Source organism: Hippocampus bargibanti, linkage group LG15, assembly GCF_051943395.1.
Source record: "Hippocampus bargibanti isolate YZ-2025 linkage group LG15, ASM5194339v1, whole genome shotgun sequence".
Taxonomy (NCBI): Eukaryota; Metazoa; Chordata; class Actinopteri; order Syngnathiformes; family Syngnathidae; genus Hippocampus; species Hippocampus bargibanti.
This window is the reverse complement of record NC_142748.1, coordinates 7,836,380-7,853,221: the sequence shown is the minus strand read 5'-3', so window position 1 is coordinate 7,853,221 and position 16,842 is coordinate 7,836,380. Positions and strand designations below refer to the sequence as shown.

Below are 16,842 nucleotides of genomic sequence, written 5' to 3'. Positions count from 1 at the left end.
TGGTGCGCATGGATCGGTAGCGCCTGCCTGAGGGGAGTAGCTGGAAAAGGTGGTGGGCAGGGTGCGGAGGGTCCAGTAGGATTTTCCGCGCCCTAGTTTGGATTCTTGCAGTGTGCAAGTCCTCAAGAGTGGGTAGGGCGGTGCCAATGATTTTTTCCGCCGTCCTAACTGTCCGTTGAAGTCGTATTTTGTCCATTTTTCTGGCGGCCCCGAACCAAACGGTGATGGAAGAACACAGGATGGATTCGATGACAGCCGTGTAGAAATGTTGCAGCACCTCCTGTGGCAGGCCATGCTTCTTTAGCAGCCTCAGGAAGTACATTCTCTGTTGGGCCTTTTTCAGGATAGAGTTGGTGTTGACCTCCCACTTCATGTCCTGGGAGACTGTGATTCCCAGGAACTTGAAGGTCTCAACGGTTGACACCAGGCAGCTGGATAGTGTGAGGGGTAGCTGTGGTGATGGATGTTTCCTGAAGTCCACCATCATCTCAACTGTCTTGAGCGTGTTCAGCTCCAGGTTGTGACGGCTGCACCAGAGCTCCAGCTGCTCCACTTGTTGTCGGTACGCAGACTCGTCGCCGTCTTTGATGAGATCGATGACCGTGGTGTCGTCTGCGAACTTTATGAATTTGACAGCTGGGTGCGTTGAGGTGCAGTCGTTTGTGTAGAGAGAGAAGAGCAATGGAGAGAGGACGCATCCCTGCGGGGCTCCAGTGCTCGTGGTTCGTGTTGTGGATGATATATTTCCCAGTCTGGACAAAAGATTTTAACTTGGCACTTTTGTTTCCCCTCCCTCCCTCCCTCTTCAAGGTCGTTTTTTTGGGCTAAAAACGCCTTACTATATATGGTCTTTTTTTTCAGGCCAAAAATACCTTACTATTTATATATATATATATATATATATATATATATATATATATATATATATATATATATATATATATATATATATATATATATATATATATATATATATATATACACACACACACACACACACACACAGCGTTCTACACAAATTCCTTGTGTGTTCTACATACTTGGCAATAAAGATGATTCTGATTCTATACATGGTCGTTTTTTTGGGGCGCTAAAAACGGCTTACTATACATGGTCTTTTTTTTGTTGTTTGTTTGTTTTGTTTTCGGGCCAAAAATGCTTTACTATACATGGTCTTTTTTCAGGCCAAAGATACCTTACTATACACGGTCGGTTTATTTCAGGCCAAAAACGCCTTACATACATGGTCGTTTTTTAGGCTAAAAACGCCCCACTGTACGTGTTTTTAAGGCTGAAAATGCCTTACTATACGTTTTTTGGGCTAAAAACGCCATTCCATTCGATTTCGTGCCAAATGTCTTTGCGGGTGTTGGCCAGGAGAGGGCGATAAGCCCAGTGTGATCCAAACCACCACCAACAAAAAAGAAAGAGAAGAAGCCGAAGAAGAGCGGACCGTCCCACATCCGCTTCAACGAGCAACTATTTCCGCTGTCAACAAGCCAAGTCCTCGGTGACTCGTTTTAACTTTAATTTTTAAATGTTTCATTTATCCGTGAATGTGGTCATGTGGGGAATTTAGGAGTACGAATATGCTATTTTGCGCCAGATTTTTGGTGGGTTTGATTCGCCTGAACTCAAAGCCGGCATCACTCCACCATTAGTGACAGTCATATATTTTTTTGGCATATAGTACATTGTTTTAGGGCGAAAAAAAACAAAGATGCATCGTCCGGTTCTCTGACAAAAAAGGTTTTTGTTGAAACGTCATCGATTTTTTTCGATTACGTCTTTCCGCCCAGGCCGGAAGCGGATGTTTTCCCAATGCTGAGACGTGCTAGCGTGGATGGTTAGCTTCTCCTCCGACAGACCGAGTCAACAAAACCCGAGCAAGAATGGCAGACGGCGACGAGCTCACTCAGATCGAGTTTCTATATTTGGTGTCCAAAGTGTGCGCGGGGACAACCGTCTTGGAACGAGCGACAAAGATTGAGGTTTGACCACCACGCCGAATAATCGAGCTATCCTGCTAAAGCTAACGTCGCTCCGAGCCTGCTCGCTAAAGCTAACGTCGCATCTGCTAATGTTGACTTGTGCCATTTCGTTGTTTTGCATTTTCAAGTTCAAAGTTAGCTGTTTTTGTGCATTGGGGCTCTGCTACCTTGGGCGTGATAAGGTGGTTGCATGCTTGTAATTCATCCGAATGAGTCATTAACCTCCCGTAAAAGGAACCGACATGTGAAGTTGTTGTTGTTGTTTTGGCAGGACTCTCTCATCTCAAGTTGTTCGGGCTTATTCAGACCATGAGCTGGCGTGAGAGAAGAGGATGCACAAAACCGGGTTAGATTGATTCGCTGAAGGGGTAAAGAAGACCCATGCCCAAGTCGTCCGTCCACAATGAAGGTAGTCATCTTTTTTAAGTGAAAACGTCATCTTTTTTTTTTGCAAACGATTTTTTAAAGACAAAAGGAAATCATGAAAAGTCATATAATATATTATGAAACTCTGATCTGTTGTTCAACTGATTTATTTCATATTATTTTAATTACATAGGCCTGGATGAAACTGATGGAACCACCGTAGGAGGGACACCCACCCAGTAAAAGAAGAAAGTTGGCACGAGGTGACTCATCAAAGTTCGCTTCAGAGGTGTGGTAAGTTTTTTTTTTTTATCCTCAAAAAGACCATGTATAGTAAGGTGTTTTTTTTAGCCGAGAAAAAAAGAGCATCTACATCTCACTACATGTGTATGTAGTGAGGTGTTTTCATTTCCCTTTGTCACAATGCCATTCTTTAGGTTGTACCAGTTGCACCTGCCTGCTCTTGAACCCTGCACTTCTGCACTGCAAGTTTCTGCCCTATCCACTGGCCCATGGGGGTGCGGCTGATTTTGCTCAAAATTCATGTATTTATCATGCGATGCCGCGTTGACACTTAGTAAAATTCTTTGAGAAATTCATTGAGACACTTGGCTCGCTCGCTTCGCTCGCTCGCATTGAGACACTTGGCTCGCTCGCTTCGCTCGCTCGCAGATTCACACTTGTGCTTGTCGGGCCCTGGGAGGCTGTCCACTTGTGGACCCGTGAACTCGCTCCAGCGACCTCGCTTCGCTCGGTCGCTTTCGCTTCGACTGCTGGTTTCGAACCCGTGCCGCGCAGTCGACACCCTTGTACTTTTTCCCAGCGGCCCACGGGGCCCCAATTGAAAATGTGCTTTGTTCGCTTATATCTTATTCTGGAGGTCATTGATTGAACAAAAGTACAAATTGGACATGTTGCCCAGTGCTTGAATTGAACCCAGCACCTTCGCATTGGGAGTCCATCACCTTAACCAATAAGCCATGGGCACCACTGGTTGGTGTCACTTATGTTCTATTGTTATATTCTTGTGTGAAGTACAAAAAGACTTAGAATAAAACACTTGTCTGTTCTCAGACCCCCAACTGAAACTCTGGTGTATTTGCTTGTGTCTTATTCTGAAGGTCATTGAGTGAACAAAAGTATGAGTTCAATCCCAGAGCTGGGATTGAACCCAGCACCTTCACTTTGGGAGTCCATCACCATTAACCGTTAAGCTAATTGTGCTGACAACTTCTGTCTGAAATGGCATACTTGAGTGATCCACAGGGTGTCGCCTATTTTAATGGGTATTGGATATACGGACAAATATAACATCCAAATCCAAAGCTTGTAAATCCGAGTTAGTCGAGTGGTCAAAGACTATACTTATGGGTCGGAAGACTTGTGTTCGAGTCCCCTTTTCTGCTCACCTGAATTTATGCACACACGTGCAGGTGAGAGTGGGGATCGAACTCGAGCCGTCTGGACCGCAGCCAAAGTTTTTGACCACTCAAACATTGCAGACATGTTTTTTTGCAAATTTTGATCTGTAGTCATGAGTACAAACATGCTTTTTTTGCAAATAAATACAATCTCAAAACAGGAGGCTTTTAAATGCGACTTGGTCAAACGGTTTAAGACTAAACTTAATGTCCAGGCGACTCCTGTTCGAGTCCCAGCTGATCTGTTGAATTTATGCACAGATATGCAGGTGGCAGAGGGAATCGAACTGCAGATGGCCAGGCCGCAACCAACCTTTTGACCACTCAACCATTGCAGACGTGTTTTTTTGCAAATTTTGATCGGTAGTCACGAGTACTAATATGTTTTTTTTTGCCAATAAATACAATCTCAAAACAGGAGGTTTTAAAATCTGACTTGGTCAGACGGTTTAAGACTAAACTTAATGTCCAAGCGACTCCTGTTCGAGTCCCAGCTCATCTGCTGAATTTATGCACAGATATGCAGGTGTCAGTGGGAATCGAACTGCAGATGGCCAGGCCGCAACCAACCTTTTGACCACTCAACCATTGCAGACATGTTTTTTTGCAAATTTTGATCGGTAGTCACGAGTACTAATATGTTTTTTTGCCAATAAATACAATCTCAAAACAGGGGGTTTTAAAATGCGACTTGGTCAAATGGTTTAAGACTAAACTTAATGTCCAGGCGACTCCTGTTTGAGTCCCAGCTGATCTGCTGAATTTACGCACAGACATGCAGGTGGCAGAGGGAATTGAACTGCAGACGGCCAGGCCGTAACCAAACTTTTGGACCACTCAACCATGACAGCTGAGCTTTTTTTGAAGTCAGAAGAACAACTAAATAACAAATATAATGACAACATGATTGCAGGTGTCAGTGTGGCTGCCGTCACGTAGTCCACAGTCTAAGAGGCCCCTCACTCTCCGCACGAGAAATGTCAACCATCTTACCAATCATCTATTATCACCCATGTAGGCATGTGCGGGTGTTAACCTATGATTACATTTAAGTTTTTGCGAAATTTTAACGGCAGGGTGGACTAGTGGTAAAACACAGTGCTTCGGAGGAAGGTGACCTAGGTTCGAATTGTATTGTCTGCTCCAATTAAACCGTCTTACCTGACGTCGTCAATCCCAGCTCTGGCCCACAGGTCCAACTCCTGGTTTTGTTCAATCAGTGACCTTCAGAGGAAGATATAAGCAAAGAAACCAGAATTTTAATTGGGGACCCGAGGAAAGACAAATGTCATCTCAGATTGGTCTGCGTATGACTACCGATGACATTTAGCTGAAGAGCTCAACTGCAACGGTTGAGTGGTTTCAAAGTTTGGCGGTGGTTGAGGCGACTCGGGTTTGATCCCCGCTCTCACCCACATGTGAGTATTATAGGTGAGGACAAAAGAGGACTTGAACAGGAGTCACCGGAATGGCAAGTTTTGCCTTAAACCACTGGACCAACTCAGACATGAACATTTTGAGGTTATATTTATTGTAATATACCATGTCAGTACTTGTGACTACCGAAAGAACTCCACAAAAAATCTCAGCTGTCATGGTTGAGTGTTCTAAAAGTTTGGTTGCGGCCTGGCCATCTGCAGTTCGATTCCCTCTGCCACCTGCATATCTGTGCATAAATTCAACAGATCAGCTGGGACTCGAACAGGAGTGGCCTGGACATTGAGTTTAGTCCTAAACCATTTGACCAAGTCAGATTTAAAAACTTCCTGTTTTCAGATTGTATTTATTGGCAAAAAAAAAACATATTAGTACTCGTGACTACCGATCAAAATTTGCAAAAAAACATGTCTGCAATGGTTGAGTGGTCAAAAGGTTGGTTGCGGCCTGGCCATCTGCAGTTCGATTCCCACTGACACCTGCATATCTGTGCATAAATTCAGCAGATGAGCTGGGACTCGAACAGGAGTCGCTTGGACATTAAGTTTAGTCTTAAACCGTCTGACCAAGTCAGATTTTAAAACCTCCTGTTTTGAGATTGTATTTATTGGCAAAAAAAAACATATTAGTACTCGTGACTACCGATCAAAATTTGCAAAAAAACATGTCTGCAATGGTTGAGTGGTCAAAAGGTTGGTTGCGGCCTGGCCATCTGCAGTTCGATTCCCTCTGCCACCTGCATATCTGTGCATAAATTCAACAGATCAGCTGGGACTCGAACAGGAGTGGCCTGGACATTGAGTTTAGTCCTAAACCATTTGACCAAGTCAGATTTAAAAACTTCCTGTTTTCAGATTGTATTTATTGGCAAAAAAAAAACATATTAGTACTCGTGACTACCGATCAAAATTTGCAAAAAAACATGTCTGCAATGGTTGAGTGGTCAAAAGGTTGGTTGCGGCCTGGCCATCTGCAGTTCGATTCCCTCTGACACCTGCATATCTGTGCATAAATTCAGCAGATGAGCTGGGACTCGAACAGGAGTCGCTTGGACATTAAGTTTAGTCTTAAACCGTCTGACCAAGTCAGATTTTAAAACCTCCTGTTTTGAGATTGTATTTATTGGCAAAAAAAAACATATTAGTACTCGTGACTACCGATCAAAATTTGCAAAAAAACATGTCTGCAATGGTTGAGTGGTCAAAAGGTTGGTTGCGGCCTGGCCATCTGCAGTTCGATTCCCTCTGCCACCTGCATATCTGTGCATAAATTCAACAGATCAGCTGGGACTCGAACAGGAGTCGCCTGGACATTAAGTTTAGTCTTAAACCGTTTGACCAAGTCGCATTTAAAAGCCTCCTGTTTTGAGATTGTATTTATTTGCAAAAAAAGCATGTTTGTACTCATGACTACAGATCAAAATTTGCAAAAAAACATGTCTGCAATGTTTGAGTGGTCAAAAACTTTGGCTGCGGTCCAGACGGCTCGAGTTCGATCCCCACTCTCACCTGCACGTGTGTGCATAAATTCAGGTGAGCAGAAAAGGGGACTCGAACACAAGTCTTCCGACCCATAAGTATAGTCTTTGACCACTCGACTAACTCGGATTTACAAGCTTTGGATTTGGATGTTATATTTGTCCGTATATCCAATACCCATTAAAATAGGCGACACCCTGTGGATCACTCAAGTATGCCATTTCAGACAGAAGTTGTCAGCACAATTAGCTTAACGGTTAATGGTGATGGACTCCCAAAGTGAAGGTGCTGGGTTCAATCCCAGCTCTGGGATTGAACTCATACTTTTGTTCACTCAATGACCTTCAGAATAAGACACAAGCAAATACACCAGAGTTTCAGTTGGGGGTCTGAGAACAGACAAGTGTTTTATTCTAAGTCTTTTTGTACTTCACACAAGAATATAACAATAGAACATAAGTGACACCAACCAGTGGTGCCCATGGCTTATTGGTTAAGGTGATGGACTCCCAATGCGAAGGTGCTGGGTTCAATTCAAGCACTGGGCAACATGTCCAATTTGTACTTTTGTTCAATCAATGACCTCCAGAATAAGATATAAGCGAACAAAGCACATTTTCAATTGGGGCCCCGTGGGCCGCTGGGAAAAAGTACAAGGGTGTCGACTGCGCGGCACGGGTTCGAAACCAGCAGTCGAAGCGAAAGCGACCGAGCGAAGCGAGGTCGCTGGAGCGAGTTCACGGGTCCACAAGTGGACAGCCTCCCAGGGCCCGACAAGCACAAGTGTGAATCTGCGAGCGAGCGAAGCGAGCGAGCCAAGTGTCTCAATGCGAGCGAGCGAAGCGAGCTCGCTAGGCAGGTTCGAGGCGCGAAGCGCCGAGAACCTGCAAAGAATTTTACTAAGTGTCAACGCGGCATCGCATGATAAATACATGAATTTTGAGCAAAATCAGCCGCACCCCCATGGGCCAGTGGATAGGGCAGAAACTTGCAGTGCAGAAGTGCAGGGTTCAAGAGCAGGCAGGTGCAACTGGTACAACCTAAAGAATGGCATTGTGACAAAGGGAAATGAAAACACCTCACTACACATGGTCGCTTTATTTTCGCTCTAAAAACACTTTTTTTTAGCAAAAAACGCCTGACTACACATGGTCTTTGTCCCCACAAAGACCATGTGTGGGGATAAAAAAAACTTACCACAACTCCGGAACGAACTTTGATGAGTGACCTCGTGCCAACTTTCTTCCTCTACTGGTTGGGTGTCCCTCCTCTGGTGGTCCCATCAGTTTCATCCAAGCCTGTTTAATTGAAAGAAAATTAAATAAGTCGTAATAATCTATGATGACTTTTGATGATTATTTCTTTTTGTCATAAAAAAATCGTTTGCAATAAAAGATGACGTTTTCACTCCAAAAAGATGACTACCTTCATTGTGGACGACTTGGCTTGGGCGTGGGTCTTCTTCTTTTGTGTCCTCGATCAACCCGGTTTTGTGCATCGTCTTGTCTCACACCAGCTCATGCCCGAGCATCTTGAGATGAGAGAGTCCTGCCAAAACAACACCAACGTCACAATCATCATTTGTCATATGATGGGACAAATTTGTCGAGACAAACTTACGTTGAATTCGGCTCCATTTTCAGCAGATCTTTCAAGCCGTCAAATGTCGGTTCCTTTTACGGGAGGCTAATGACGAATTCAGCTGAAATACAAACATGCAAGCATCTTATTACGTCCAACGTAGCAGAGCCCCAAGCACAAAAACAGCTGTTAGGTTAAACTATTACAAGCTGATATTAGCATTACCAGTTACATTTCATCTTTTTAACTCACTATTTTAATGTTCATCCTACAATGTTTAAAATGGCTAACTAAATGTATTTATTTCCTTCACAGCTAACTTCGAACTTGAAGATGCAAAACAACGATATGACACAAGTTAACATTAGCAGGTGTGACGTTAGCTTAAGCGCGCTAGCTCGGAGCGACGTTAGCTTTAGCGAGATAGCTCGATTATTCGGCGTGGTGGTCAAACCTCAATCTTTGTCGCTGGTTCCAAGATGGTTGTCTCCGCGCACAATTTGGACACTAAAGATATGAACTCGAGGTGGGTGGACCCGTCAACATCTGCCATCCTTGCTCGTTTTGTTGCCTCGGTAGGTCGGAACACAAGCTAACAATCCATGCTAGCACATCTCAGCATTGGGAGAACATCCGCTTCCTGCCGGCTTGGGCGGAAACACGTAATCGGAAAGTAAAACATTGCAGTCAGAACAAAAACATATTTGTCAAACAACCTGATGATGCATGGTCGTTTTTTTCGGCCAAAAATTCATTCGTATACATGGTCGTTTTTTGGGGGCTAAAAACGCCTTCGTATACATGGTCGTTTTATTCACCTTAAAACACCTTACTATACATGGTGGGTTTTTTTCGGGATAAAAACGCCTTCCTCTACATGGTCGAGTTTTTTTTTTTTTTTTACCAAAAAACGCCTTACTATACATGGTCGTTTGTTCGGCTCAAAAACGACTTCCTATACATGGTGTTTTTTTTCGGGCTAAAAACGCCTTTCCAGATGTAATTTCTTCATGTGTCCGCCAGACGGCGAAAATTCCCCATTTCTAAACGTAATTTCTTTATGTGTCCGCTAGACGGCGAAAATTCCCCATTTCTAAACGTAATTTCTTTATGTGTCCGCCAGACGGCGAAAATTCCCCATTTTCTAAATGTAAATTCTGTATTGACTAGGCCAGTCGTTCGTCAGAAATGTAGGAACAATCAGTGGGGCCACAGGGAGTGGTCCTCTGCTCCCCCCAACCTGAGAATAGGGACCTATTATAGCTGTGTCCGGCGCCGCCATGTTTGGAGATTAGGGATATATAAATAGGGCCGATACGACCAGTCAGATTTTAGTTCGCTGACGAAGCCTCTTGGATAGGAGGCGAAACGTCCGAAACCTTCAAATTTGTCCAGATGACGGCTGAAGAAACCTTCTCATCGATGGACCACTCCTGTACGACTGAGATCTTACACAGACGTATTTGCTTTCACTTACAACTACCTACTCACTGGGTGAAATTTTGATTGAATTTCAACTATTTTCTTCAATTTTTTTACACATTTTTATTTCTTTGGCCAGTTCAATCGCACTCGGATCCACAAGGGCCAGCTCGAGATGAACCAAGATGAACTAAGCTGAAATAGAAACAGCTTGCGATGATGTTTTACTGAAAAAATGAAAAATCACCAATGTACACCATACATTGTCTGCTCAAATGTATTTATTAAATCAATCAATGTTTTCAAATGTAACACATCACATGCTATCAACATTTAGCATCACAATGCTAATAACCTGAGCTCTTGTTGGGCAGATTAAAACGGCAACTTTTACCGGCAAATAAAAACAAGTAAACAAAAGATTGACGTAAAAATGACAATTGTTCACAGTATGTCGACATTGATGGCTTTGAGTTTCAAGTAATTATCATTATTATTATTGTTATTAATGGGGAGCGAGTAGTGCCCACTAGTGGTACTTCTGCAGCAGCCTGAGGATGGCAGGAAACATGACCTCAGCGGCGTCCAGACCCCAAATGAAGTCTAGATGTTCCCAGTGGGGAATGTATTGCTGGTACACCAAGTTGGACACCTGCAGAGCACTCAAATCCGTCAGTCACAGGAGAAAGACCCCCCCGAGCCGCCGACCCTGACCCTGCATCTGAACCTGCGTGAGTAGTAACGCCACATCTTTCGGGTCAGCCAAGGTGTCGCGTCCTCCCGAGAAAATGGCGGTGGGAACCTTCATGTCAGCGACATGGTAGGTGGGGGGTGTGGACTGCGGGGTACACGGAAAGTCAACGCTGCTTGTTTCACGTTTCCTTTTCTTGCGCTCTCTCACCTGGTTGTAATGTTTCATGTTACCCGCTGCGCCAAAGTCAAACGCCGATAGCTTCCCGCTGCCGACGGCCTGCAAAAATAAAATTGGAGTGGAGCTTGAGTTGTGTTCAATGTGTGAAAAGGTAGCACCCCCTTAGCGAATAGGTATCTAATAGCTAGCTAGAAAATAGCTAGCTAGTAGCTAGTGAATGGATAGCTGTTCCCTGGCTATTTGCTAGCTAGCGAATAGATAGCTATTAACTCTCTTCAGGGTTGAGTAAACACTGGCGCATGTGGCTACCGCTGCTCACCCACAGAAAAAACTAATCGTGTGACTGTAAAGTGACCTTGAGGTTTGAAAGGTGCTTGGAAACGAAATGTATTATTATTATTATGCACCCACACATTTATCAATATGGTCAACAAATTGACACGATTTCCCTTTTGATTCCAGTGCACGAAAAGGCATCAGCGGGGGTCACCCTTAACAAAGATGGCCGCCGTGATCCCAACCCTCATTAAAGATGTCTATCCACGAGTTCGCTCACCTGCGCCCAGTGCAGCATATTTTGAACGGACGTCCCGGCAGGACAGTGCGTGGTATAGACGGGTGTGCGAGACTGTAAGTACACGTCAGACAACAAATTGCTACGGTAGGCTGAAGTCGGCCATTTTGGGCAAAAAAAAAAGCCTAACTGACCATGTTGAGATTGTGCCGGTCAAAGCCGCACAGGACGAAGAAAAGATTTCCACACAACTCGTCCAGCAGATGTTTGCCGCAAACGTGCTCGGCGAACCACTCGATCATGTGACTCTGGGGCAGGAATTCCCGCCTTCCAAACAGGTCCTGTAAGGTCAGCGGGTGTGTTAGCGTCATATCGGCCATTTTCAATAAGGTAGTCGGCGATCATCTTACCCATACCAGGAACTCGGGCAGGAATGCCAGTTTGCTCATCGGGCTGGTGGAAAATGCCACTGTGGCTACCGGCGCCAAAGCCACAAACAATTTGATCTTGGCGGCCAGACGTGGCAACGTGGAAAAGGCAATGAAAGCTGCGCAAACAAGACACGTACACGTTAGCATTCAATTTCAACGACACCGTCCGTGTGAGGCCTTTTACCGATGGTGGTCCCCTGGGAGTGTCCCACGTAAGTGATCTGCTCTTGTCCCGTCACTTTAAGAATGTAGTCCAGCGCGGCGGGAAGATCCAAAAGGGCCATTTCGTCATGACTGGCACAGCCGCACACCAAATCAACGCTCGGTTGGTTATCGCAAGCGGCGACGGGTGAAAAAAACCCAGCGTACCTGAACTTCCAGAAGTCGTCATGGTCCGGCGTAAGCGTGCGGTGTTTCCTGGACCAGGTGTTTCCTCTGCTGTTCCCCAGCCAAACGTCGTAACCGGCGTCCGCCAGAGCGAAACCCAAGCCGGTCTCGGGCGGGTTGGTGATCCAGTTGCTACCAGCCGCCAGGAGACCGTGCTGGAGGAAAACGACGCCACGTGGACCTGCGTTGGCACGAAACGTGACGTCACCAATACGGATTTAGTCAAATACATTTATGCCAAATATGCTAATATGCATGACATACATCATACATGAAATGACTGTCCTCTCGGACCCAGTGTGCAAAGCACTTATAATGACTTAATAACAAACATAATAAACACGAAAATGCCAATTTAGTCGCCTTTCAAGCTTTTCCAGATGGACTGCACTACTGTTAGCCTATTCGTTGCACTCACTTTGCATGTGATGGCGTCCCGCTGGGATCCTGTTGAGCATCAAAATGTAGCCGTCATCTGTCATCACCTCATGCTCCTCCGCCGGGTAACCCCACCGATGGAGGATTTCTGTCTGTCCACGCACATGCACATGCACACACTCGCTTAACATTCCTATTGATCTTTTAGCAAAAAAAAAAAAAAAAAAAAACAAACAAAGTCCATGCACATAAATCGCTTTGTCAAACAATTGGGGAGGGCACCTGAGATCGAACCAAAAATGTGTATCATGAATGATGTGTAATATGTCATATGCACATGTGTTTATGTGAAACCCTCACAATGTTCATGTGAACTTCAGGGTCCAACGGCGACCGAGTGGCAAAAGAGCGACGCCTCGCTGATGGCGGCCGGTCAGAAAGGGCCACACCGCACAGTAGCGCCACCCAGATTGCACACTGCATCTTCTTTGGGCTCTGTGCGAGTACATACACACACACACACACACACACACACACACACACACACACACACACACACACACACACACACACACACACACACACACACACACACACACAAATATTTACACATAAACACAAATGTTCAATTTACTATCTGTCTTTTGTGTTGTATTATTTGTTATTTTGTTGTTGTTTTGATTTCAAGATGGTGCCGTGAAAGTAGCTTGCCTTTACAGTAGCTCCTACATTTTGTTTTTCTCGTTATATTTTTTTCTTTTCTCTTCTTTTCAGCACTTTGCTGTTGTGAAATAGTAATGTATTCAATGTGAGACAAATGAAGGTATTCTATCTCTCTCTAAACATGAACTCTTTTGGATTTATAGTCGATTATGATAACTTTAATAGGTTCGAAGTGATTTTCAACTATTTCTTATCTATTTTAGCATGTTTACGATTGATACAAATCTCAATTTCATTTGAATTGGTCTTTGTGTAAACAAAAACATAAAACGAGCAGAGTGGCGACTATGACGTCATTGTGAATGGAAGGGCGCACCATACATAACGAAAACACGGGCAAACTCGCTAGGAAGCTAATCGAAAGATAGGCAAACAGTAGAAATCGTCAGGACATCGATTCAAGACACCGCGGAGTGCGTCTGTGCGACTTGAAATGACTTTTTGATAGGCGATTGAGGAGAGGAGATCACTCACCGGAAGTGTAGCTCAGGCGCTTGAACCTTGATCATGTGACGACGCACGTGACGTCACAGACATCCCGACGCTCATTGCTCCATGTGCCGGTGAGAAAACAAGTTATTTTAGTTCTTTGAACGGTTTTATAATGAAATATTGACGCTTTCGTAGAAGAAGAAAATGAGCGAAAGAGCGCTTTCACCCGCTCAATGGCTGTCTTATCACCTCCACAGCACGTTGAATTCAAATAGTCTTTTTTAGATCACGTTTTTTTTTGTGGTGGTGATGTTTATAACAGACAGATTTGTATCAAAATCAATAATTCAACGTATTAATTGCAGGGGAATACTGCAAGAAAACCAGCTATGGTGCCCTCTTGTGGTTATTATATGTAAGGACGCAAAGACAGGCGTCGCGTAAAACTGATGTCATAATAAGAGGACCGCAGCCGAAAGGCTGCTGAAGCTTGAAGCGGATTTATGGATTAGAAGACCAGTAGCAGCAGGCATATTGGGGCCACAACAGCGACGGTGTGGCTCTTGGGCACATTTTATTGTTGTTTTGGTACAAAATATTCTCCGACGTCGCGTTATCGACTCCGAAAGCGAGGATAAACTGCACCACTGGAGAGACGCTACTGCACGGTTCCCTTGACGACGGTGAGACAACCAGACCGATCTGGGATCATTCGGGCTGCATGGGGAAGATCAGTGCGTGGGTGTTGGCTGCTTCTTGTGACTTAACTTCTTGACATGGTTGGGTGGGTCGAGGAGTGTAGCAACACTTACAGGAGCTTCGTCTAAATCCCAATGGCTGGGATTGAGGCCATCATGGCGGACATGTTCTCCTCGTTGAAGATGTTTTTATGAATTTTTCCTGCGTGTTTTGTCCCGCAGCAAAACACAGCGTGGCCATCCAGCCATGAGCGAGTGGAGCGGCGAGGATGGGAAGTGGCTGGACGCCCACTACGACCCCGTGGCGGGCCTGCGCACCTTCACTCCCTGCATGGCGCTGGCTGACTTGAGCGGCGACGGGGACGGTCGCCTTGTGGTGGCCGACTTAGGCGGCACCGGCGCCTCGGCGGCGTCCATGAAACTCAAAGTGTACGGCGGGACGGCTCTGAGCAGCGAGAGCGTCCTCCTGGACCTTCCATGCGGCCTGGTGGCCTTCTTCATGGACCTACACGAGCCTCGCATTCCTGCCGTCGCCGTGGCATCCGGACCCTGTGTGTACGTCTACAAGAACCTCAGACCTTACTTCAAGTTCACGCTGCCCGGACTCGACGTCAACACGGTGGAGCAGGTATGAGCGCACGAGGTACATTTGTATTCAAGTAACAAGGTCACCGGTCACTTTTTGACCGTCGCTGCCTCGTGATTGGTCAGGATGTGTGGCAGGAAGCCAAGGAGGGGCACATTGACCCCCCCGCCATCAAGGAGATGTTAGAGAGCCTCCGGAAGAAGGCTGACGTCCCGTTATCCGTGCGCTCGCTTCACTTCCTGTCACTGGATGACGAACACATAGAGGACTTTGTCCAGCTACACAAACAGCAACCAATCAAACGACAGGTACGCACGCACGCATGCGCGGAAAGTGGGCGCACGCAAGTAGATGACTTTTGTTTTGGTCCTCAGACTGTCATCACGTGCATTAGCACGCTAAAAAAAAGCACGGCGGACGAGGACGGCGTCAGCTGCCTGGTGATTGGCACAGAGAGCGGCCATCTTTACGTGCTTGACCCCGAGGCTTTCGTCATCCTTGCAAAGGTCACTGTCCGTTTGTCCGCATTTTCTGTCCTTTCGTCTGTTGTGTCCAACCTTTCATCTGGATTTTTTTTGCTGCAGTTGGCATTGCCGGCCCCACCCTCCATGCTGGACGTGACGGGTCAGTTTGACGTGGAGTTCCGCATCACGGCGGCATGTCGGAATGGCAACATCTACATCCTGCGCAGGTGATCCTGACATTTGGACTATTTCGCCACTTTAAGAAGAAGATCCTTAATCTTTTTAGCGTCCACTCCCAGGGATTCTGACCAACCCAAGTATTGCGTGGAGCTGTTGTCACATCCCGTGGGCTTGGTGAGGGTCGGCAAGAACGTGGTGGTGGGAACGACGGACCAGAACCTGCAGGGTTTCACGCAGAAGGTAATCCTAAATTGAAGGACTCCAAACTTGCCACCTCTGATGACTTGAACACCTTTAAAGGAATGTGAAGGCTAATTTATTGTATTTTTTGTGTGTGTGTCTGAACAAAAGAAAGCCAAAACCTTGATGGTCTCGTGTGGCTTGTCTAGGGTAAGAAGCTGTGGAAGGTGGTCCTCCCTGCTCCCATCTGCACCATGGCCAGCATGGACCTCCCCTCACGAGGTTTCCACGGGGTCTTCGTCGGCCTTTCCAACGGCGAGGTCCATTTATACAAGGACAAGAACCTTGTGAGCACCATCAAGACTCCGGACACGGTGACCGCCATCTGTTTCGGGCGCTACGGGCGCGAAGACGGGACACTCATCATGACCCTGAAGGGCGGCGGATTGATGGTTAAAATCCTCAAGAGGACTGTAGAGTTCCAAGACCGGGACAGTACTCCCGGACCCCCGGCGGCCCAGAGCGTCCGTCTCAACGTTCCCAAGAAGACCAAACTGTACGTGGACCAGACCATGAGGGAGCGCGAGAACGGTACGGTCATGCATCGAGCCTTCCAGATGGATCTTATCCGCCTGCGACTGGCGGTGGCCAAGGCTTACGCAAAAGCCCTAGAATCCAGTCTGACTCCGGTGTCATCCGGTTCCGGGCGATCGCTCAAGATGAACGCCGTGGTCCAGGGTCTGGGCCCGTCCTTCAAGCTCACGCTTCACATTCAGAACACGGCGGCATGTCGGCCCCTCCTCAACCTGGCAGTCAGCTTCCTTTACGACCAAAGCTTGTACAGGATGAGGAACCCGTTTCTGAAGATCCCGCTGCTGGTACCGGGACTGGTCTACCCGATCCAAACCTTGGTGGAATGCACGAGTGACAAAGGCATCTCTGACATTATCAAAGTTTTTGTCCTACATGAGGAGCAGAGCACGCCATTGCTCACCGCTCACATTAACATGCCCGTCAGCGAGGGAATCAACTGAGATGTTTGTCTTTACTTAGATTATCTTAATTTAGATTAGCTAGTGAAGGGCACAATGCGATCTTGTAAAAAAAAGTAGCCTCAAAAATTGGTAAGGTTGATAAATGGCAATAGCTTTTATTTTGTACTACCGGAAGCAGGAAGTGAATGTGTGTATATAATAATAATAATACATTTCTTTTCTAAGCGCCTTCATCTTTTGTTATTTTTTTACACTTTTGTGGTTGTGCACTAATTACTAAAACAACTTTGGGTCCATAAAGTAGCGT

At 45.8% G+C, this 16,842-nt stretch overlaps 2 protein-coding genes and 1 long non-coding RNA gene across 4 annotated transcripts; 2 read left to right on the top strand and 1 right to left on the bottom strand.

The window, feature by feature from the left end:
* Positions 1 to 1,052: 1,052 nt before the first annotated feature.
* Positions 1,053 to 4,103, top strand: LOC148887484 (uncharacterized). The gene is made up of 3 exons (XR_016117317.1): positions 1,053 to 1,991; positions 2,263 to 2,651; positions 2,795 to 4,103. It is a non-coding gene; the product is annotated as an uncharacterized LOC148887484 (long non-coding RNA).
* Positions 4,104 to 9,959: 5,856 nt separating this feature from the next.
* Positions 9,960 to 13,507, bottom strand: lipf (lipase F, gastric type). 2 transcript variants are annotated; one of them, XM_089014913.1, is made up of 11 exons: positions 13,475 to 13,507; positions 12,638 to 12,772; positions 12,318 to 12,429; positions 11,882 to 12,080; positions 11,697 to 11,806; positions 11,492 to 11,628; positions 11,276 to 11,422; positions 11,124 to 11,195; positions 10,598 to 10,666; positions 10,424 to 10,534; positions 9,960 to 10,348 (listed from the first exon to the last, which is right to left on the bottom strand). In XM_089014913.1, exons 2-11 carry the CDS (start codon positions 12,758 to 12,760, stop codon positions 10,226 to 10,228), a joined length of 1,203 nt encoding a protein of 400 aa, XP_088871039.1. In that variant the 5' UTR covers positions 12,761 to 12,772; positions 13,475 to 13,507; the 3' UTR covers positions 9,960 to 10,225. The 2 variants fall into 2 exon arrangements, with proteins under 2 accessions (XP_088871039.1, XP_088871040.1); XM_089014914.1 differs by having other exon boundaries at positions 11,498 to 11,628.
* Positions 13,508 to 13,889: 382 nt separating this feature from the next.
* Positions 13,890 to 16,787, top strand: bbs1 (Bardet-Biedl syndrome 1). Its single transcript, XM_089015461.1, has 7 exons — positions 13,890 to 14,115; positions 14,353 to 14,758; positions 14,842 to 15,024; positions 15,091 to 15,222; positions 15,301 to 15,407; positions 15,480 to 15,600; positions 15,750 to 16,787. The coding sequence occupies exons 2-7, from the start codon at positions 14,378 to 14,380 to the stop codon at positions 16,572 to 16,574; spliced, it is 1,749 nt and encodes a 582-aa protein (XP_088871587.1). The 5' UTR covers positions 13,890 to 14,115; positions 14,353 to 14,377; the 3' UTR covers positions 16,575 to 16,787.
* The last annotated feature ends 55 nt before the right edge of the window (positions 16,788 to 16,842 follow it).